The sequence below is a fragment of the Simochromis diagramma genome, unplaced genomic scaffold, assembly GCF_900408965.1.
Source record: "Simochromis diagramma unplaced genomic scaffold, fSimDia1.1 OVJJ01000603.1, whole genome shotgun sequence".
Classification (NCBI taxonomy): domain Eukaryota; kingdom Metazoa; phylum Chordata; class Actinopteri; order Cichliformes; family Cichlidae; genus Simochromis; species Simochromis diagramma.
The window spans coordinates 16,341,652-16,364,625 of NW_024387414.1; the positions used below are offsets into that span (position 1 = coordinate 16,341,652).

Genomic DNA, 22,974 nt, shown 5'->3' on the forward strand with positions numbered 1-22,974 from the left:
GGAGACCTCTATTTTACGTGGAAATAACTGCACATCTACAATTCAGTTTTTGGCATCGTACCACAGCAGTTTGCTGCACCACCACGAGGAGTCATGAGTCTTTTGTAGGTCAGTACTTCAGTGTTGCGGGAATCTGTTTGCAGCAGCTGCATGTTTCAATAAAGAATTCTGTACTTGGCATGTACGTCTTGATAATTGCACCACAAGAGAAATTTGTATAATGTTCTCCTATATTGATATTTTCCCACACCCTTCATGTTGGTTGCTCGGTAGGCTATTGACATGCACTGGGCATTGACAGATGAAATGATAAATACTTTATTTATCTGATATTTGGTAAATTATTTTTAAGATTGTGTATTTTCAAGAAGCAGGATCACACTGTGAAGGATTGTACTCACCATGCTATAACTTCAAACATTTCTCCTGTCACAATTACTGGCTATTAGAAATCTCCTTACCGATAGAGAGATACTCAATGAAACAGCATCACTGCATGGTTTGAATTATGTTTACGCTCAATTTCATGGTTGTCATTTGTGATGCTTATCGGTCGCCGCATGTAAAGAAGGATTTGCAAAGTGGAAAGGACTTTTATTACACATATGCAATTAGTGCCTTTTTTGTATTCAGTCATATAATGAGTATGTTCCAAAGAACCCATTGAAGATGTAGAGTGTTTTTCCCCCCATTTAAAAGGTGAATTGCTTTAAATTTACTCTGAAAATCCCTGACACTTTTGTTTTTTGAATGCACATCCTCACTTGTGATTTTGCGTGCAACACAGGCTTTATTTCTTTCTTCTCTTTGAGAATCCCACACCTTCTCTTTTTGCATTCACGTCAGAGTGCAGCGCGTTACCGGGATGCACAGTATATGTTTGTGTGTGTTTATCTTTGCAAGTCTATTTGGCAGAGGCTGTGCGGGGTAGGTAAAGATTATAGTGATGTCTTATCCTGGCACTCCTTGCTGAGGAAGAAGTCATACGTTCAACCCTCTCTCACCAGCACACACTTGCGCACTCACACACATGCACACACACACACACACACACACACACACACAGACACACACTTGGGCACAATGCTTCAGAGAGTGATTATGTCTTTGAAGGGGGGGATGTAGGGGAGACAATAGTATAGTGGGTTGACAGGAAATGAGTGTGGCAGGTTTATGTGTGTGTATGTGTACAGTATGTGTGACTGAGCTCAGTCTTGCTTTCTCTGAATATAGCCAAAGAATTAAGGAATATAATCTCTCTCTCTCGCTCTCTCCTCTCTCTTTGTCTCTCTACCTGTTTTCATCCCCGTCTTTGTCAGCTGACTGTGTCTTCCTATCCATGCCGTTTTCATTTTATTCTTTTTTTAAACCCCCTTTTCACTTGTTTTTGTTCTTCCCCTCTCTTGTTCTTTCCCTCTCCCTGTTAGTTCTTGATCACAGTGTTTCAGTCTCACATGCTGCCTTGGTCCCCAGGGAGCTTTTATACCCTTTCAGAGAGAGAGAGAGCAAGAGAGAGTGTTTGTGTGTGTGTGTGTGTGTGCCTCCATGTACGTTTCTTCTTCTGCAGTGCACTTGTCAACTGTGACTCATTACACTACGTTGAATAACAGAGGACAATAGCTGTTCTCCAGCACTGCCTGTCCCTTAATGAGCAGCGAAATAAAAAAGCAGACACATGATTCTTTATCGTTACCTGTCAGTCCCACTTTTCATCTCTGCAATAACCCACATGATTTGATTTCAACACAGTAACCTGTGACGTTACTGCTCTTTTTCTCATTTTACTAGTGTAAAAAAGAAAAACTAAACGAGCAAACGGTCAATCTGAGTTTGCATTTAAAACTTGGGATGTTTCATGTCTTTGTTACAGAAGATCCTGTTAAACAAAAAGGAATTCTTGGGTTTGTTTTGGGGGGAAAAACTGTCATGCTGCAGCCGTTTGAAATTTTTACATCACCGACTGCCATTTTTTTTCTGTGTCAGCCAACATGAGGTATGACTTTTAGATCATAGCACACTTATTACATGTGTCCCTTCAAGCGCTCTACATGTTCTGCGTGAGAATAATCTAAATCACCAGTCCTGCATGCCAACAATGACGATAACATTGAAATAAGCAGTTGAGCATATATTTTGTTATCCTGAGGTCAGGACTTTGATTTCAGCATATTGGATTAGTGACTTTTTTGACTCTGTTGCTGTTCTCCAACAGCACTGTACTATATTTTTATATTTTTGTGTATTTAATTCAACTGAAAATACCACTGAAATTAAAATTACAGTGAATTTTGATGAATACATTTTTATTTATTTATTTATTTTTGTTACAACTTCTCTGTTACTGTAATTAAATTCCCGTTTTAGATCTCCACCTACTTTTTATATCTTATTCCATGAAGTCGTGCACACATTATACATTCTTCAAGCAGCAGCTTTGTTGTGGGTAAACCTCCTAAATTTAAGCCAAAGGAAAAATCATCATATAGCAAATGTTTTGTGATATGATACCATATGATATAATATATGACTGCAAGAAGGTCCTCGATTTGAATGTAGGCAGTGGCTTTGGTTTTGATGTTGGTGTTACTTTCCCCTCATCGCCTAGACCCCAACACTCCAGTGACTTGCAAGGGGTTCAGTTAATTGGTGATTTGAAGTTTGCTGTAGTTGTGAGTTTGTGCATGAATGGTTGTCTCTCTCTTTGTTACCCCTGAAACAAACCAGCGTCCTGTCCACGTTGTACCCTGCCTCTTGCCATGTAGCAGATGGGATAGGCTCCAGCTCCTCTCAGACCCTGATCTGGATGAGCAGAAGAAAATAGATGGATGGATGGATGCAATTGCGAATTTGATCATTCCTATTTTTAACAAAGTTGTTTAAACTACCTTTTTAAGCTGCTTTAGTTTAGCAAATTTCTTCAAGTGGTTTTCCAGAAGTCCATTGGTGGCTGCTGCAAATGGCGACGAAAATAGATCCTGAAAATGATGGAAAAAAGTCTGCATCTTCATCATCAGAAGCATACACAGCATTTGAGGTTTAAGAAGTGATCTTCACTAGTTACTGCAATGTAAAACTAGGAGAAGGAAAAAAAATGTCACCAAAGGTGCCACCCTTAAAAAGAAACGATGAAAAAAAAAAACTGGGATAACCTATTCCTGGTAAAATGTTGTTTTTTTTCCCCATAGCAATATTGTTCAAAGATGTATCTGTAGTCATAAGTTAGAAGATGTTGTTTTAATTGAAGTCTCTGAAGGCTTGTTGGAAGCAAGCCTCTGTTGTTTGAAAAACGTACAAATCTTCTTGTTCTCCTTCGGTCCTCCTCATCTTCTTGCGGTCCAAGTTGCGGAAATTGGGCATCGTATTTTTAGTTCTCTGTCTCTGTGTCTGCCAGTGTGTCATCAGGCTAGGTGGTGTTGTCTCTCAGGGGGACACATCGCCTCCCAACCTCTCTCACAAGGTGTGAGACACTTCAACACCTGCCTCACGCACACACCTTTGCAACACAACACAGAATCACACAGATGCCTCTCAGCAAAGATGATGCGTGTTATTCGGACGCATTTAACCATAAGGAATACAGTATAAAGGGTGCGTAAATGTCAACATGCTGAACTTACTTATCCACCTTTATGTTAGAAGTTACACATTCTACCAATCGTGCTAGTCTTACTTGAAAGACTTAAATCTGCTTTACTTCTCATTTCAATTTATAGACTCCCCCTTTCACATTAGTCTGTCCCTCTGTGTCTCTCCCTCTTCCTTCAGTCACCAGTCCTTGTTAGTGATTATTTGGCCTATTTGCCTATGAGCATGGCTTTCACACTCCCGCTGTTTCTCTCGATGTGTGCTGTCTTTTCCTGTGTCCTCCGAGTCTTGCTGGAGGCATGGGACCCCTCAGTGTGCCTCCTCTCTCTTTCTTCACTAAACTCCTGCCAGCCTTCCCTCCCTCTCTTTTTCATAGAATGGGTTGGAGAGCAACCCAGGGGCAAAATATCGTGGTAGACTATTTCAAAATCATCTATCTTTTCCCTTTCTTTATTTTTTTTCCTTACTTTCTTGCTCTTGCCCCCGCGCCTGCTGTTTGTGTGGCTGATATGGTTTGGCATGGATGCTTCCCAGCAGATAGTTAACTCCTCACCCCTATTGCCACCATCTCGGTCAGGTTTTTGTGTGGAGCAGGGGGCATAACACAGCATGTTTTGTGTGTTTATTCGCGTGTGTGTATGCGTGTGTGTATGATGAGGAGAGAGGCAGTGAGAGAGAAAGGGGGAAAGTCTGCTGTCGGCGCAGCATGGTGAGCAGTCTGTGCAGAAGACTGCACAAGCCAAGTTTCCTAGACGGACACACAAATGCACCCACACACTTGCAGACAGAGACGAGGACTCTCATTTTTAGAGGAGAGAATGGAGGCGGGGGATCTTTTATATTTTCCTCCTCCAAATACGTAGCTGTTCTATTGTGAGCTGCCCTTGAAGACCCACAACACACACTCTGCACTCTCTACGGGTTGATGCTTTCCTACTGTCTGATACAGTGAGAACAGATGCTCCCTTGATAGTCGTTGGCCTCTCGCTGTCACTGGTGCTGTCCAATCAGCTGTCACCCTAACTCCAAATTGAACTGTGACCATTTTCCTCCTCGGGTGAAGCATCAGCACTGGCTGGTATTTCCTTCTCATCTGTACCCTTGCCTATTCAGGCTCTTCTTTTGCTCTAACACCACCAACCCCCTCACACTGACACACACACACACACACACACACACACACACACACACACACACACACACACACACACACACACACACACACTCCCTTCCTCGCTATCTGGCAGTCTTGTTGCCTGGAGGGAGTTCATTCTGCCCTTCTTCTCTCCTCCTCTCCTCCACCTCTTTCCTTGTGTATCGGCAGTGAGAGAGAGAGAGAGAGAGGGGAGGGTGAGAAAATGAGAGAGCGAGAGAGAGAGAGTGGCAGCAGTAGCGGAGGAAGCAGAGCTGTCTCTCTTCTGATCATCTTTCTTGGATAGAGGGATAAAAGGCAGTCCTAGGAATCAGTCGTTGCTGTTGTCTGCAGGATTTACCCAGCCTGAGTTTATTCTCCCTCCTTCCTCTTTTCACCTCTTCTTGACACTGGACCGCTAGCTTTTACATCTCTCTCTCCGGCTGTCCCGACTCGCCGGGTGTGTGTGCGTGTCTGTTTGTGTGTGCTCATGTAAGAAAGAGATTGATAAAGCGCGTTTCCTGCTGCTGCTTAGAAACAAACAGCAAGTGTTGTGACCCTTTGCCCCTGGGATCTTGGGCAAGAGTGAGGGGGTCGAGAGCACGGGCGTGCTCTGGGGTTGACCCTTGCACCGCTCTGTCTGTGTGTATCTGTGTGGCTGTCTGAGTGTTTGTGTATGTGTGTGTGTCCTGGCTGGCTGGGCGGTCCCAGCCTCACGCTTGGTTAGCGAGGACCAGAAAGCAGGGATGACAGGCTGAGTCCCAGCCCAGCCTCACCACACACTGAGCCTCGTTTCTGGGTGGCTGCGAAGGCGCAGTCCCTTTCTGTCGAAGTCATCCAGGACAGGGCTGCTGCCTACACATTTGAAACAAGTTGCTGTGGCTTCATGACACTTAAACAGAAACCATGTTTGGACTAAAAGCACCACTTTACTACTTGCCAGGTAAGCTTATGTCATTCATGTGTGGTGTGAAAATGAACGCGTGTGTGTATTAAATCATTTTCTAAATGCACATTTGTGTGGGCATGTTGTGCATGTGTGTCATTCTCTCTGCGTGTAATTGTGTGTTGTAACAAAGTGCTCTAGAGGTTTGAGGTTAGCTCTAGAGTGCATCTGAGGAGACACTTGTCTTTGTGCTGTTGATCCTGAGGTTGGAACCTGAGATCCGAGGCTGGTAATGCTGTGTGACAGCAGCTCGCACTCTGTTCCTCTAACCTCTCAGCTCTTTATCGTGGAAGTCAGCAGGTAAACGGGACACTAACCCGGCTGCTTTGTTTTATTCAGCTACACAATGAGTAGAGAAGCAAATGCATAGTTTTGTACGTGTGGTCTATCTTTTTAGGGTTTTTATACGTGTGTATGCTCACATGCATACGTGCATGTTTGCAGTTTTTGTAGGAGCGTGCGTGTGGTGGGTGTGAGAAAAAAATACTAGGGCGGCGTGAGGTTACCGCCGGTCGGCGCTTAAGTGCGTCTCGTGGCTCACTGGGCACTGATTGTTGAGAGGACAGCCAAGAGAGGGCAGTGAGAGAAGAGAGGAGAATGACAAACTGAGGTAGAATGGTAGAGAAGAAAACTTGAGAGAGGCAATGTTTTCTTTTCTCTTTCTGTGCCTTTTGCATATGTATTCATGTGTTCATAAATATTTAAATGCTTTGCCTCCTGCTTGATTGCTTGACATACACACTGTAAACCCACACACCTCCGTACTCTTCCATCAACTCAGAGATGCTTTTTGCTCTTTATACAGCTTTTTCGTAATCTAAATCTAGCTATAATTCAGTTTTATACCGTAACCTAAATCTGCACAATGGTGCTTGTCTTCTGTTTAATGTGTGCTTTCATCTGTGTGTGGATGTTGTCTCCCTGCAGCTTAACTGAGTACACTTCACCAACACTTCTTAGCGATAAATAATTTATGTGCATTAGTCAGGAGAGTGTGCAGTTAGTCCATGACCGACCGCTTAAGTCTTTCTTTTTTTCCCTACACATTTTTGTATTAATTGTGTATCAGTTTAAGGACGTGACCCACAGCGCAGACATGAAATGTGCTGCACTTCAAATGAAGTGTTTAGTTGAGTGTATACTGCTTTCTTTTGTATGATTTTACATTTCATTATGTTATGTTTTTTTATGTTTCAAGCACCATTTTATTTGCGTTGATATCGCAGAAACACAGAGGACTCCAAAGATTAACAGTTATAAATTAGTAGTAACAAAAAACCTAAGAGCCAAAATACTTAAGTCGTACCTGTGATTACCTCTTTAAGGGTACAGACGCTTTCCTTTCTTGAATAGCGAAGAAGCACACCAAAACCTAAGTACTTTAATATAGGCTGATGTCATTTGTGAGCTTTAACAGCTTTTTATCTATTTTTTAGCCTCCTTCTGCATGTGCCTATCTCCACCGTGTCTTTCCAGTCACTTCTCTTTTCAGACGACTGGTTTTGAAATGGATATTTGCTGGTAAAGGCCACAGAGTGCCTGCTGTGTGAGAAATAAAGACAGAAAGAAACACAGAGAGGTGTTTGTGTCAGGGGTTAGAGAGGAGGACAAAAGACTCAATGCACTACTTTTCTACATGTGTCAAAGCCTCTGACCAGAGCGCTCTTTATTTACGCTTGAATCAAACTGAGCAATATAAGAATTAACCAGAACAAGCGGAGAGAGACTGTTTGTGGGGAAATCTGCAGAATGTGATGAGACAAAATCAGGAGACATTTAAAAGAAGACAGGGATTGAGTTGCTGGCTGCAACCTCCTTTATCTCCTCACATTCCCTCTCTGATGCCTCAGGACTTCTTCTCTTTGACTCTCTGACTCCCGTTAACCACCCAGTCATCTTCATTATTTCCCTCTTCATCCTCCTTGTCCTCCTCTTCCCTTATTTTTCCAGTGGTATCTGTGACCCTTTCTTCACTCTTCATTACTGCATGTGTGTCTTGGTGTGTGTCGTTCTGTGTGTGTGCACATGTGTGCTCTTGTGATCCCTAAACCTCCCACACCAATGTAGCCTGCAGCGGGAGAGTCACGCAGATTAGAGACACAGGTCTTTGCTGTGACAGTAGCCAAAGCTAGTAAGGTGTGTGTGTGTGTGTGTGTGTGTGTGTGTGCGTGCGTGTGTGTGCGTGTGTGTGTGTGCGCGCCTAGCTCTGTGGGTTGCTTCTTCTCTTCCCCCTTCTTTCATTCAGCCACTAAATGAGCCCCTGCCTGCCTTCCCGTCTTAACCGCCGTTGCCTTGGAGACCATGTCAGACACATGCTAGTTCTCCATGATTATTTGACAACAAAAAAGGTTGGGTTAAATAAAGAGGAATGGGTTGGGGGTGGTTATTGATGGGAAGAAGGCAGAGAAAGTGGAGAAAGAAATGTATTAAGAGAGAATAGCAGCGAGGGGTGTCGAGATAAAGGTGCAAAGGAGAAGCACTTGAACTTGGGTTGCATTTACATCACAGGCGAGGTGGACCAGAGCCAGGGAGCAACCACTTCAAAATGGAGGAGGGTCATAGTCGCTGTTTGTCACTATACCCCCGTCCCACTTTTACACTCCTCAGGTATCTATGCTTCTAGCTACATGTCCATCTTGCCTTCTCACAGCTGTCACCCTCTAATGATCGTCCTCCATACCTGCTGTTTGTAAAACCCAGCATTTTAAACATTATATCTTTTTGGTGTGCGCATGTTAACTATATTGGTCACTGAACCAACGATCTTGTCTAATAAGCTTGACTGTCATGCACAAATCCACTGTATCTCTTTCCTCTGTTGTTGCCCCCCCCCCCCCCCCCCCCAGTGGTGTCTGTACTTCTACCCTGAGGGTTACATGCTGAGAAACAGGGGGGGAAGGTGTAAGAGTTACAGAAAACAGGATGGGCAGCAGAGTCTGTGCCTGTGACAATAAAAACAACCTGTGAAGCTGAAACCACAAACCACAGAAGCAAGCAGGTGGGGTGAGGTTAAAGAGCAAGAAAGGCTGAAGTTTTGTTATGACAGGCCACAGACTGACAAGGTTTTTGTGTTGAGAGCTAATCCTGTCAGAGTCTACTTGAAACCTCCCGAGGTAGACAGATTCATTCAGACTTTGCACTTTGTTATCCAGCCTACTTGTCAGGAAAGGGTACAAAAAAAAGACTGAAATGCACAGTTTACCAAAAGATAACTGATATTTATTTTAGAGGAGAACAAAATGCGCAGATAAACAAATCTGGTAATAAACCAGTTTAATTGTTGTGATCTACTTCTCTTCCCGTTCTTCCTGGCTCTCTTTGAAAATCAATTTCAGAAGAACATGGTAATCTGGACAAAATGCCTTTCTCTTCTCTTTCAGACACATGCACACGCAGAGGGAATCAATATGTGTGGGAGCCATGCTGGGTGTTAAGCCCTAGATCAGAGTGTAGACTAATCACTGATGATTACCAAGTGCTTGTTCAAAAAAAAAAAAAAAAAACAGCAAAAAAAACTCGGCTAGAGTGCCGTCTGTAGATTTCGGGGTAAATGTGCATATTGAGAATTTGCTTGTGAATATGTGCGCAACATCACATACTGGTAAACTAAGCCACAGGAGAGCATTCATTGATAAAACCAGCAGAGGGGTCCATACTGTGTTAGAAGATTATCTGTGGAGTAGTGAAATCATTATATCCAATTAACCACAATACCTTTGCATGTTCCTTCTCTTTATTCCTAGCTGAGACCATCTCCTCTGATCAATTCCTACAAATCTCCCCACTGCATCTTTCTCCCTTTATGCTAGCGTCAACTCAAGTGTGACCCATCTCTCTGCATCTTTCTCCTCCTCCCACTGTGCTTTTATCCCACAGTTCGCTCTATCATTGTACCCATTTATCTATTTTACTCCCCCTTTGCTCCTCGCTCCAACCATCGCTCCATTCCTCCCACTCCATGTGCTCTGACAGCTCTGTCATTAGATGGCAGTAGCAGCAGTAAAGCAGTCACGGTGATGGACTACTAGCTCCCTCGCCCTTTCTCTCTGCTCCTCTCTCTCCCTCACTCTGCCCTTGCTATAAAAGCTATGACCCACTCTCGATGTGGCATCTGTTCCACGCCAGTCCGCAGGTGGTACTGCCCCGGTCATGGCTGTAAAGGTCGGCGGTGCCGTGTCTCTCCGGCTGCCCTGTTAGCCTCCTCATAAACCCAGGAGTTGTTAAACCCTGACCCTTCACACCTGTGGCCTCTTCTCTTTGGATACAAGCCACCACCAGCTACCGGGTCCGTGGAGCTCCAGAAATGCACACACATTTTTGTATTTTACAGAGAACCTGTACTCACATCATTCAATTCAATTCAATAATATTTATACAGCGCCAAATCACAACAACAATCGCCTCAAGGTGCTTTATATTGTAACACATACAAAGAAAAACCCAAAAATCACATGCACCCTGTGAGCAAGCACTTTGGTGACAGTGGGAAGGAAAAACTCCCTTTTAACAGGAAAAAAGGCTCAGGGAGGGGCGGCCATCTGCTGCAACCGGTGGCACAACCTCAACCAGCCCCTTATTCAAACAGCTAAAAGATCATCCATCATCCCACCATCTCACACACCGCTCCGCTAAAATGTGCTAAAATAAATTAAAAGAGTCCAAGGGGGAACATCTCTTCTGTTTAATTTGTTTAAAAATTAAAGTGCAAACACGACAAGCTGGGGTATAATGCTGTGTGTTTTAAAATGTCCTAAAATAGTGATCCGTTGACTTCGTTAAATAGCCTGATGTGAAAATTATAAATTACACCCATTTAACTCTAAATGCTGAACTGTTTCTATGCCTTCCTCATACTGGAGCCTTTTTTTTCTACTGTAGTATATCTGACATGAAATTTAGTTCACCTGCATTGGCAGACATGAACGTACACACAAAACCCTTACACACTTTTCTAACAGACATTTGGTATACTAACAGGTGCAGGGGGGTAATGAGGGCTTCACTGGTATCACAGTTGCAAGTATGATTTATGAACTACTGTCAGTTCGCTCTCCGGTAGTCTTGTCAGCTTGGCGCCAGGGAGATGCAATGCTGTTTGTGTAATGCTTTGTGTTGTGTGTGGATTTGTTTGTTCTGCTCCTCTGAGGCTGTGGATTGTACATATAGAAGCAGTAGTGGGATGGTAAACGCTTTTTCTGTACAGCACCGTGTGCATCCAGGGATATCGTTGACAGGTTTTCTACGTCCAGTCGGTCTCTGAGTCCCTACGAAACACTCGGCTACAGCAGTGGACACTCACCTCTGATCTTTCGAATTAAGTCACTGTGAACTGAAATGACGCCCAAGCGGAATGCGAGGGCCATAAGTAGACACACTCATATTTTGTGGTTGAACGCGCGTATGTGCGTACATGTGCATGGGCGTGTGGCTGTCCTGTCACGCCTTTCCTGAAACATTATTCCAGCAGCAGAAATAGCTGATCTCTAATTTCCTTCATCTTCCTTTGCCTCCACTAATCAAATTAGACTACAGAGAATTCTAATTAAACCCTCCCTGCATCTGATGATGCTGGGTTCACACAGACAGACACGCGTGCAGACGCCCATGGATGCACATCATTACACAGTGACACATGGGCACATAGATGGTATTTATTTTCACTTAGGAACACTCAGATGAATTTCAGTTTAACTTTAGGCAGCAGAGTGGAGAGCGCCTTGTAAACCTCCCACCATCTGACTGCTGAAATTACTAAAATGCATTGAGAATGGGTGTGGAATACTTGGAGTTAATGCTGCTCTCATTGAGGCTAGTTGTCTAATTGATTTGTTATGATCTAGTAATACAAGGACTACAAGGACAGAGGAAGCAATATCCGAACAAACCTAATTTGTGTTGTCTGTGAGAGAAAAGGAAAGCAGAGACCAAATTGTGACTGGATTTAAATGGGAACTACTCACCTTGTAAAGTTATGTGACTGCTTTTTTTGTGCTTGTGATGTTACAGTGTTGATAAGATCTTTCCACAGACAGGCATATAAACACCTGCCCCAGCGCTCCAAACTGCCTTTGTGGTAGTTACCACTGCAGCAGGTGGCTCCTGTAATGACTTGTCACACACACTACTTTCAGTGTCTGTTACTCTCCTTCAAAATGCTCCAATTCTCAAACTCATCCTTCATTTTCATCCAGACTACATCACTAAGTTCCAATAAGGTATCCTGAATGGTTGCAACCCCAGCGTGTTGATAAAATCTGGAGAAATAAAGAAATAAAAACCACTTGGCAAAGTACTCAAACCTAGCTTTTAGGATTATTGAGCACAGTAATTGTATCCAGGTGTTCGAGCCATATTGTGCTTTTTTTCAAAACTAATTTAAGAAAACAAATAGGACAAAGATAGTTTGAGAAGACTGACTAATCAACTAATAAAATTATTTTTATCCAACTCAACAAATTATATCTTCATGCGCAGGTTATAAAGTGTGTGTATTGACAGCTCCCCACCTAATGGCAGGTGGCTAAAAAATGTGTTTTGCATTAGCCACTTCACCCAGACCATGTTAGCTAGACCAGCGGTCCCCAACCCCCGGGCCTAGTACCGGTCCGTGAGTCGTTTGGTACCGGGCCGCGAGAGTTGAGGCTCAGGTGTGAAATGTATGGTTTTCAGGGTTTTTATCGGTTTTCAGCATTATTTTGTTATCGTTTTTATCGTTAACTCGGTTTTCCTGGGTCTTTTCACGTGTGTTATGAATAAATCTTCTTTTTTTCGGTACCGGTACTAGTTTTATTTTGTTGTATTTATCCGCGACACCTGGTCCGTGAAACTATTGTCGGGCATAAACCGGTCCGTGGCGCAAAAAAGGTTGGGGACCGCTGAGCTAGACAGACTGACTAAAGGAGGCAGGTGTGAAGAGAAAGATGGTGCTAGGAAGGTCGAAGAGTGTATGAGGGGTTTTTTTAAGGTTAGAGCCTTTTATTGATTTTAACCTGCAGCACATACTTGACTTTTTGTGCAAGCGGTTTACATGACTGTTGACAGATCAAGCATTATAACACGGTGCTGGACACAACTCTGACTCCAGAGGTTAGAGTTGATGATCTATTGCTTTAACCCCTGGAACATATACAGCAGATATCAAAATCAACATAAAATGTCTAACCAAAGTTTTTTCTGAAAACACTTATTTTGGTGATGCAGATATTTTCATAGCTTAAATGTAATCTGTATTTCTAAACTTTACCATAAAATCAGAAGGGTGATGCACGAAGTTGCATAACCTTCCTCACATACAGATAGACAGACAGACTGACAGTGGGTAAGATCTATCGGTTGCCAGATGACTATCTTCTGCAGTGCAGTAAAGGTTCAGTTACATCTTGCGCACTTCCTCCCTGCCAGACCACCTGCTCGCTACACCAGTCTGAGCAGTCAGGTCCTCGCACTGAACGATTTGAATAAACACGAACGGCCTCTTTTCCACGGCTACACAGTTACAAATATACTCACACCTGAGAGGTGACAAATGTCAATGATCTCATATGTTCCCTGCCCTTTTAACTGCACCATAAATGGATGGTCGGTGGAGGAACAAGCACAAAGCAGGAGATAGATGATGTTAGGGGGAGAAGCAGGGTAATCCTCCCTCACTTCCTGTGGTAATTAGGAGTGTGTGAGGCTAAGATTTATGAGGAAGAGGAGGGGAAAAGAGGGAACAGTGCTACCCAGAGAGAGGGTAATAAAGAAACTGCTATTTTTCTACTCTGAAGCTCCGTAGAGCAGTGTGTATTTGTGTGTATCATTGTATGTGTTTCTTGTGGTGGGTGAGGGCAGCCTTTTAAGCTGACAGCTTTCCAATCATTAGCCGATGGGATTTCAGAGCTTAACCATCAAAGCAACCCCTTCACTTATGGCAAGAAATGAAGAAAATGCAATTTGCCCATTCCAACCCCTCCTCCGTCTCTTTGTTGTGTCAGTTATTTGTCCTCCCTATATAGACATACAGTTACTTTCTCTAGATGCAGTTTGCAACATAGTCTTTTCTCACTTTCCTCTTAGATGAGTATCTGCTACCAGCTTTCTGTGCATATGCTGTTCAGTTGCCTCCCTCTTAGCCAGGTGTTAGGCGGGGTGTCGGTGCCCCTTTCATCTCTTGGGTCCAGGGTATGGGCCTGTGTCACCATATGTGAGTGTTGGAAGGGTTAAGAATGAACAGCCAGTGACCTCACCATATCAGCAGGACGTGCTGTATGGTACATTAAATGTTGTAGTGAATGAATAACCTCCTGATTTTCATGCAGTGTTTTTTTTTTTTCTTTTTAGATTGTGTTTGTGAGTGTGTGCTTCTTTGTGTGTCTGATTGGTGCCATGCTGCCAGCCTCTCGGCACACAGGAAATGGAATTGAATCATGGGAGATAGATTAAGAGAATGACGATAGCTCATCACATCCCGTTAAAGACGGGAGATAACTCAAGGCAAGGTCTCTCTCTTTCTCACTTTCATTTTTCTTTCTTTGTTTGTCCTCTCTTGTCCCTGTCCGTACCTACTCTCACTTTCTCAGTTCTTCGCTCTTTGTGGTTCTTATAAGGTGGTTTGGCATGGGGCAAGTGCTCGCTGACAGGGTCTAAAATGCCATATTAAAACTAATGTCACACACTGAATTGTGTGTGAGTGAGCATGCGACAGAGAGACTGGAGGAGACTAGATGATGGATGATAGATGATGGTTGTGACCTGAATAGATGGCTCGGGGCCGGTCAGATGACTTCCTCAGCAGGAGGAGTAATGAGGAGAGGGCACAGGATTACCGCTCCATCACTCTGTGTTTATAGAAGCCTTACAGGGTCCACAAAATGAATAGCACAGCAGCTATAGCTGGGTATAAATCTCACACACTGCACTGTTGTTTGTCCATGTGGCTGAACAATATGTGTTTGAGAAATGATGCCTTTTTTTTCTTTTTGATGACAACATAAAAGGGGCGGGGGGGATATAGCTCATCCTCTCACATCCAGTTCTTTGGGCACTCTGTGTGTTTATGCGTTGACTTGTGTTTATTTGGTTGCTTGGTGTCAGAGGGTATGGGGGTTGTTTCGCATCCTGAGGGAAAACTGAACAAGCTGAACGGTCAGACAAGGTTATGTGAGCAGTTCTAAGTGAGTGGAGACATATAAACATGCTCCGTTTCAAACACTCACACCATGCATCGGTGCCTTGAGCCCAGTACAAACCAGAGTAACTTGCTAGGAGTAAAACTTGCCCTACAACGCTGGTTTCCCCGATAAATCCCAGAGTACAACCAGTCGAAGGATGATGCATCGATCTGACACGCGGTCGTCATACGCTCCTGCGCTGATTGATGTGGCCTGGCTTCTTGTTCTGTGAGTGTCTGCTCCGGTCTCTCGGCATTATGTCAAGGGAGGTCTCAAAAAAGAGCGCGACAACTAAGGGTTGCTCAGGAGGTGGGAGTAGAGCAGATGAAGGTCAGAGTAACGCAGAGTGTAAGGTGAGAAAAGGGCTGAAGGGGGAAGATGAAGCACAAGGAAAGATAAGACAAGTGAATGTGAGTAGGCTGCCAAAAGTGCTTCATGTCTTTGTGCGAGACAAGAGGAGGTTAGGGGTGTGTGTGTGTGTGTGTGTGTGTGTGTGTGTGTGTGTGTGTGTGTGTGTGTGTGTGTGTTTGAAGAATGTCTAGGGGTGGATGCTGTAAGGGAGGGTGAGTGTTGGGGAGTGGGAACAGATTTGGGGAGGGCTGGCCAGCTGAATCCTGGTGGGGAGTGGCAAGAGTAAGCTGGCACTGCGGAGGCGGGCATATGGAGGGCAGGTTGGCACTTTGGCTGCCACCGGAGTGTGCACCTGCCGGCAGGGGGAGACTCTGCCAAAAGGACGGGAGGGAGAGCAAGAGAGAAAGGGAGGCAGGGTGTGTTTGTGGTATGTGACAGTAAAAGCCGAGTTTGGGGCTGCTGGAAATGGTATCTTAAAATTTTGGATAATAACGGGATTCCGAGTGTGCTCTCTCACAATGGAGACTCGCGCATGCAAGCACACAGGTGGATACATAGAAGGACAAATGTTTACTCACTCTACAACCCTTCAAACCTAAGGCATACACATGTGCACACACACACAGAGTTGCTTAACTCAACCTCAATCTAAAATAAACAGTCGCTCTTCTCTTCACCCTGTTTGTCTAAATCTATCAGTCAGATGCACTAAGTGAGTCTCCCGGTAGAAGAACAAATAAACAGTGTTGATAATCAGGATAGCATTTAAACTCTTCACTACATGCGCTACAACACACCTCCTAATTGGACTCAACTGTTTTGCTGCTAACTAGCTGCTAATTAGATCAGTGTATTCCTCTCACTCTCTCTCTTTTCCTCTGTCATTATCGGCTGTGAACAAAACACTTCCGAGAGTTTTTACTAAAAAGTAGCAGTACTAATGCGAGCAGTTGAAAGCAAGGGGATACTTTTTTTTTTTTTTTCATTTTTCATGTTAGTAAATCAAAACTTGACATGTATAACATGCTGAACAGAAGAGAAATTGATACGCGTTTCCTGTGTACTTAAGAGTTTATTAATCAGGGTCTTTGTGTTTTGGCTCCTCAACACTGACACACACGCAAGAGCCAAAAGGCAGTGCCCTCATTAAGCCGCCGTCAGAGAAGGTTTATCACAGCCCACCGGAGCCCATCGTTATCCTAATACACACATACACGTGCACACAAAGAATTTCATGTCTGTGCATGCTGGTGCAGTCATGCAGTATTGTGGATGTCGTAAGTGCCCAAAAAATAAATAAATAAAAGAGGTGTGTGTATGCACATGTGGGTTTTTTTTCCCCATATATGTGGGTGTCCACAAGTCTGTGCTGTAAGTGGATGGTGAAGGGGCCGTGACTCTGTGCTCTGGTTTTAGCCTTGGCTGTGGACTCAAGTGTTTGGACTGCCATGTTTTCCTCTGATCTGCCTCCTCTCTTTCATCAAGAAAACCACAGAGAGCAGGGCAGAGGGAGACGAAGCGGTTTAAAGGCTGGCAGCAATACCATGGCCTTGAGGTGTTATCTCTGCCCCTCACCGTGCTAGAGAGAGTGTGGATCGGATGCAGCTAAAAAGAGAGAGAGAGAGAGGGAGAAAGGGATTGTGGGAGTGATTTCAGTGCAGCCCGCTTCTCCTTTTTTCCCTCCCTGTGTGGGGCAGTATGGTTAGCAGATGGTCTTGTTACCAGCAAAACGGGAATGAACGCTGTAAAATTTGCTCGTGTTAATTTCTTGTCCCCCAGGTGAGACGTCAAGCACTCACATAGGCAGACCAGTACACTCGCACATTTACACACATATCGCAGATACTCTTGCATGCGCGGCCTTGCCCTGCTGGCTTTAAACACACACCATCTGCATGCAAAGAAAGTGTGTCGGAGGAGTGCGAAGCGCGTGTTTGGCTTAAAGAATGTGTTTCCAATGTTCATAGCCATAGCTTATGTTGCTTTGGAATGTAAAGTGTTACCAAACACTTCATGTATCAGTCATCAGTAACCCAGTTGTCCAAAGACAGTGGGTGTTTTGAGGGCAGACTGACAGAGCTGAAAGGAGGGCTGAATTGGCAATTAGAGGCAAAGGGAAGCAAGGGAATCTGTGCTAACAGGGAGGAGGAGATGGCATGTTCATCCGCAGATGAAGACTAAATCCTTTCATTCCCTCCTCATCTTCCCTCCCTCCTTTCCCTGCTTGCTTAGCAGTGAGATGAGAGCTTGTGCTTTGTAACGTCTGCTTCTCCATGTTTATATGTATCAAGGATCCGTACTAGTCCATAGCTTATCCCTCTGAGTGTGTGTGTTCTGCAAGGATACAAGCGCCTTAGCCTTCCTTATCGTCTTATAGTAGGGTGCTCACTTTTGCAGTTTGAACCCCAGGGAGAAAGAAAGTAGTGGAGGCAAGGGAGAAAAACATACCTAAACAAAGTGCAAAATAATGATCTTTACTTTCACTTGCTCTCACACCACCGTTTTCTTCGTAAAAGCACTGTCATAGCAGGACTTGGAGCAGTGGCACATGATGCTTCACCGTGGGCCTTGTGTCTCTTTATAAAGCATAATCGTTTTTCTGTTGTGTTCCTCTTTATTATCTAAGCTAATTCAAAATTTCAAAGAGAGACACAGGGGAAGAGAACTGGTAGATATGAAAGATGGCTGCACTGACTGGATGGTGGACGCTAATAGACCTGCAACAGTCAGTGAAATAATAAGAGGTGGTAAAAGAGCAAGTAAAGAGAGCAAGCATAAAGAAATGTATCTTACTACCTCTGCCTTTGACTGTAACATCTTTAATTTACTGAGTAAAGGCTACAACACCTGCAAACAGCATATTCAGTGGATGACCACTGGTAGTCTTCTTGGCCTTTTCCTGCCTTTGTGAAATTGAATGCAGATGAACTTGGCTTGGAGCGCTACAACCCTGCTAACATTGCTACGTTCAGGGAAAGGGAATGACAAAATGTGCAGGAACTGATGATACTGCAGTATGCTTTAGGTAAGCTTTAATGTCATATGCTGAACTCACATATATGTATTGCACGCACACTAGTGTTTCTGTGGTGTTAATGTGAAGCCACTATGCCACCTACGCAGTCCTTCGAAGTGAATGAAGTGAGTCATATGTGAGGAAGCTCTATACGAATACAAGATTCAGAACACATATGTTCACCTTGAACGCAGAGTACATTCTTATATACATTATGCTTATAATAACATAGCAACCGCATATCCTCCCGCAGTGTTAAAGCACAAAAATCAGTGGCTGGAGATGTTCCACAAATCCTGTTGCTCTTTAACTACTTTGGTAGCTTGCAGGTCTTGGTTGAGTCCTTGATGTGTGCAGAAGAGGGATGATGAGCTTAATGCAGTCTGTCTGTGTCCCAGACGTGACCACCACATTAATACAGCGCTAATACAATGCTCTGTCTGCTGCATGCTAATAAAGTGCCAGCCCTTTTTCTCACACTCATTTCCTCATATAGTAAGTCTATTGTGTGAAACAAATGAGACAGGTGAGAAAAGACAGACTCCTATAGGCTGTCGAATTTGAATCCGTCATCTGTCACAGCACAAGCCCCATTATCATTTTTACATTTCCTCATGCATTTTGTTTTACAGGAATCCAGCTTTGACTAGCATTATGAAAACAAGACTTTCTTTTACTTTAGCACAACAGATCTTCAGCATCAGGTAGCGATGCTTGTAGCAAATATACAGAGAGCAAATCGGACAGAAGCACAAACAGTTCTTGCACCAGCTATTACCACAACTTTTTGAGGAGGTGCATCTCAGCTGCGATGGGAGCCTCCAGAACACCTTGAGTGAAAATCGTGATTTGACTTTAACGCTTGGAAGACCTTGACATTTGGTCCGTCGAGGGGGGTGGTAAAAAAAACCCTCTGACCACCTCACACCACGCACAACCACATCTCAGACCAAATGGATAAACACGGGCACTTCAAAGCAGCTCAGCGGCCATGCCAGCGGGCCTGAGAGGAGAAGCGAGAGGGAGGGAGGAACTGCAATACTGGAATAAATAAGGAGGGAGGGGGATTGGAGGGATGTGTAAGCATGACTGGTATTAATGGCCTAATAATGTATTTGGCTTTTTGGCAGTTGTGAAAAGGGTGAAGGGGACAGAGGGCAGAGGAAAAGGGGTTGACAGCATGTCACAGCTGGTTAAAAGCAAACCCAGAGCAGAGAGAGGAGAGAGGGCTTGTTTGCCGGGCTAAATGCTGTAAATAACATCAGAGAGTGCAGCTAAATGGAAATCAATGCAATTACCCTATTACCATGGGCTTGAATTCACCCTGCCTTTTGCCAAATCTCTCTGTCTCTCTCTCTCCGTTTATTCATCTCCTGTACATTTACTGCTCCATATATCATGGTATACTGTACATTTGTGGACACGTTGACCATAACAATCTGAGAAACAGCACTTAAAAACTTAGCAGCGTGTCTATATTAGGATCATTCAAGTGGACATGCTGGTTTGTTCGTACTAACACCACTGCAGGCATTTTGTTTAGATTTGCATAACCCCCTTAATCACCCCTATTTGAATACCTCACAATTGCAGGGGGAGATTATGCTGTTAAGTGGTAAGTCATAATTAGATAAATAACTGGTTTGGCTTTCATCATCCCTGTGCCATCTGTTTGAGGGTGCACAAGTTTACAGGGGTGGGTGAGAGGAGAGCAGGGTGGGTGTATGGAAGAGGGTGGGGATAATGAGAAAAAGATTCCAGCTTTTAGTAGGTTATGTTGCATTTAAAAAGTGATACACAAGCCGCAAACGAATTTGTAATTAGACGTAGCACTCGCAGTCTTCTTTCATTCAAATGGGTCAAACTCCTTTACATAATTCCTATGTTTGAATCCATACAAACTAAAAACAAGGGGTATCACAGCTTACTTTCAAACTGAGTGTCACCTCAAAGCTTGGAGTAAAGTATTCAGAGCTAAAGGCTGATTCATCTATATCAATGTTTTGTGTTTTTTGTCTTTTGTATGGCAACCTACGGCGCTATAGTACCAGTGATTGTTGTGCTGTCTGTTAGAACGCATTTGCATAAATTTACAAGACGCTTGTTTGTGTTTGTATATGTAAAAACGGCTCAGACACAATTCTTCACCGTGCACCTCTTCTATCTTCCTATTTATTAATTATTATTTCCTCTCGCTATTTCTTCCGAAACACACGAGCACATCTGCTGCTGCCTGACATGCATGCATGTCTCCATCTGTACTGATCCCAGCGCTTTCCTTTCCACACTTTCTCTTTGGATGCTCCGTTTAATTTCCTTCCCGCCCTCCCTCTGTACCCCCTCCCCCTCTACTATTCCCTTCTGCTGTAAATATCACAGTAAAATGATAATGCCTTTAACCTGGTACTTTGCCTTCATCCCTCTCTTTTGGTTTCTTTGTCTCTTTATCAGAAAATAAATATTGTTGTACCGCTGTCTGCTGCTGAATCTAAAGGAACAGGCAGAGAGGTTTCATATCTACAATAACAGCGAGGTGGGAACAATTTGATCTAATTAGCAGCTGAGGTATTACCCATAAACATTCAGCTCTTATTAACTTCTGCTGCATTTAGAGCGGGACCTGCATCCCGCTTAACAAGAAATGGAGGTGTACTAAGTGTAGAAATACATATTCACACAATTGTATGAACATTTATGAACGTCATAAATTTTTTTGCTCGTCTGTGTTTGTGTGGGTGTGTGTGTAGGGGTTTAGGGTGTCTGTCTCACAACATTCAGAATGACAGCTGACAATTAGCTTATGCCAGTGTGGTTAATCGAGGAGTGTACATTGTTAATTATACACAGCAGAGGGGTGGGAAGGTGGAATCTATTTGAATAATTGGAAGAATGATATAACAGCAGGCTTTTAAATTCCTTTGCCCTTTTGCATGTTTAATGAAAGGTGTCTGTGAATGTGTATGTCCACCCAGACCCGGGGGCTTGTCTAACATCCATAAAGATAAACCACACAAGAGCACACGGGTTAGTGCACACGTAGAAAGTCACACACATTTACAACCCCCTCCCACACATGCAGACGCATCATCCGTCTCTCTTCTTCATACACACACACACACACACACACACACAGCGCAAAAGAGAGGCTTGAGAAACGGAGGGTATGTCTGAGTGGTGCGCTCGTGCCTGGTTTTCCAGATCAATGATGTGTGGCTGGGTGATCGATGTGAGGGCTTAGCGGAGTGGAGAGAGCTAATGGGCAGGTCAGTGGCTTAGACACATCCTGGCTCCCCCTGCCTATTACCACTTCGTCTGTTAATAGGCCTCACCACACTCCCCTGTTGCTCTCACACACACATACAGACACCCACAGAGAAGGGGAGTGAGGAGGGAACACAGCAGAGCATGCTCGCTCCACACACCACCTCCCTACTTCCTGTTTGAATCGACGTCTCTTCAACATATAGAAATGTATTCCTTAGTTTTTCATTTTTTCCCCTGTCTTCTCTACTGTGTGCTAAGAGTGAGCCTGTGGAACTGCATACATGCACACTGCCTGCATGTATGTATGATAAGGGGCAGAGCAGATAAGCAGCATATTTACAGCCACGTAAAGCAAATGTAAAAGAGACTACTGTGCATCCCTCCCTTAATCTCATTAAAGTCTTCTCCAGCATGCACAGGCTTAAAGACGGCCTTTCCCTTACATTTATAATTGACCAAAGTATATGCATGAGTGGAAATACTTTACGAGACTGGGGTCTGGTTTAGGCAAGGTCAGCAAAAAACAGCTGGGTCTATATCACTAATAAGACTCTGTATGTTGCTGGCATATTAGAAATCAGTTGTGCTTTTTAGTTGTATCTAAAGCACTATTCAGTCACATGCTGGCTTCATATTGGACTACTTCTATGCCAGTATTACTTGTGGTTTCACTCAGATGTACCCCAGTAGTGATGGAGAGCGCCATATACAGAGATTTGCCTCACCCTCAAGACAGGACAGTACATAAAGTGACGTATAATGCATGAGGTCACAGTTTTCTAACCGCAACATGGCAGTTTACCCATATGGAAAAGAAATAGTAAAAACTTATATGTGATTACTCATGAAAGTGGCCACTTTCATGAGTAAATCATGTAAGGCTTATATGATTTACTCATGAAAGTGGCCACTTTCTCATTACTTTCATACATTGTTTTAGTAAGTATCCAAAACATACAAGTTTCATTATATAATTTTTCAAGGGATCTTATATCTGTTTTCACTCTTATATGCTTTTCATACAAGTTTCACACAAGACAGATACAAACTTTACAAGATTTATATATATCTTTTCCATATGGGTATTGCTATTCTCAGCATTTCATTTGGTTGTTTATTTTTCCATGTTTTTGCAGCACTGATTCCAAGACTTTTATTTGATCAACTGTACATAGCAACAGCCTACATCAGCATGTTATAACATGCAAGCAGTTTAGATTTGTGCTGTTTGAAAGTTGGTCTGAAAGCCTTTTTTTATTTATTTAGAGAAGAGGAAGAAGAAGAAATATCTAATACTGTGCTTTTTAAATTTTTTTTTTTTACAATATTATATACTGTTTGGAGTAAAACTTCAATTTTATCTTGTATTATTGTACAACACATGGTATATCTACATATAAATAAAGGTAAAATGGCTGAAATCTCTACTCCCTTAATTGATTTGCCTAAAAACATAATTGCCGAATAATTTGCAAATTGTTGAAATGCTGTTACAGAGCAACCAGTTATTCAGTTAATGAAGAAAATA

General features: G+C 43.4%; 1 protein-coding gene across 3 annotated transcripts in view; it reads left to right on the top strand.

Moving 5' to 3' along the window:
• gse1 (Gse1 coiled-coil protein) overlaps positions 1 to 22,974 on the top strand; it is a 165,584-nt gene that overhangs the window by 96,375 nt on the left and 46,235 nt on the right. The window contains exon 1 of one of the 3 annotated variants that reach the window (XM_040011516.1): positions 4,797 to 5,660. The exons of the other annotated variants lie outside the window; for them this stretch is intronic. Coding sequence (XP_039867450.1) covers positions 5,624 to 5,660 — 37 coding nt within the window. The 5' untranslated portion in view covers positions 4,797 to 5,623. Of the gene's footprint in view, positions 1 to 4,796; positions 5,661 to 22,974 lie in introns of those variants that run through there. 3 annotated transcript variants of the gene reach the window in all.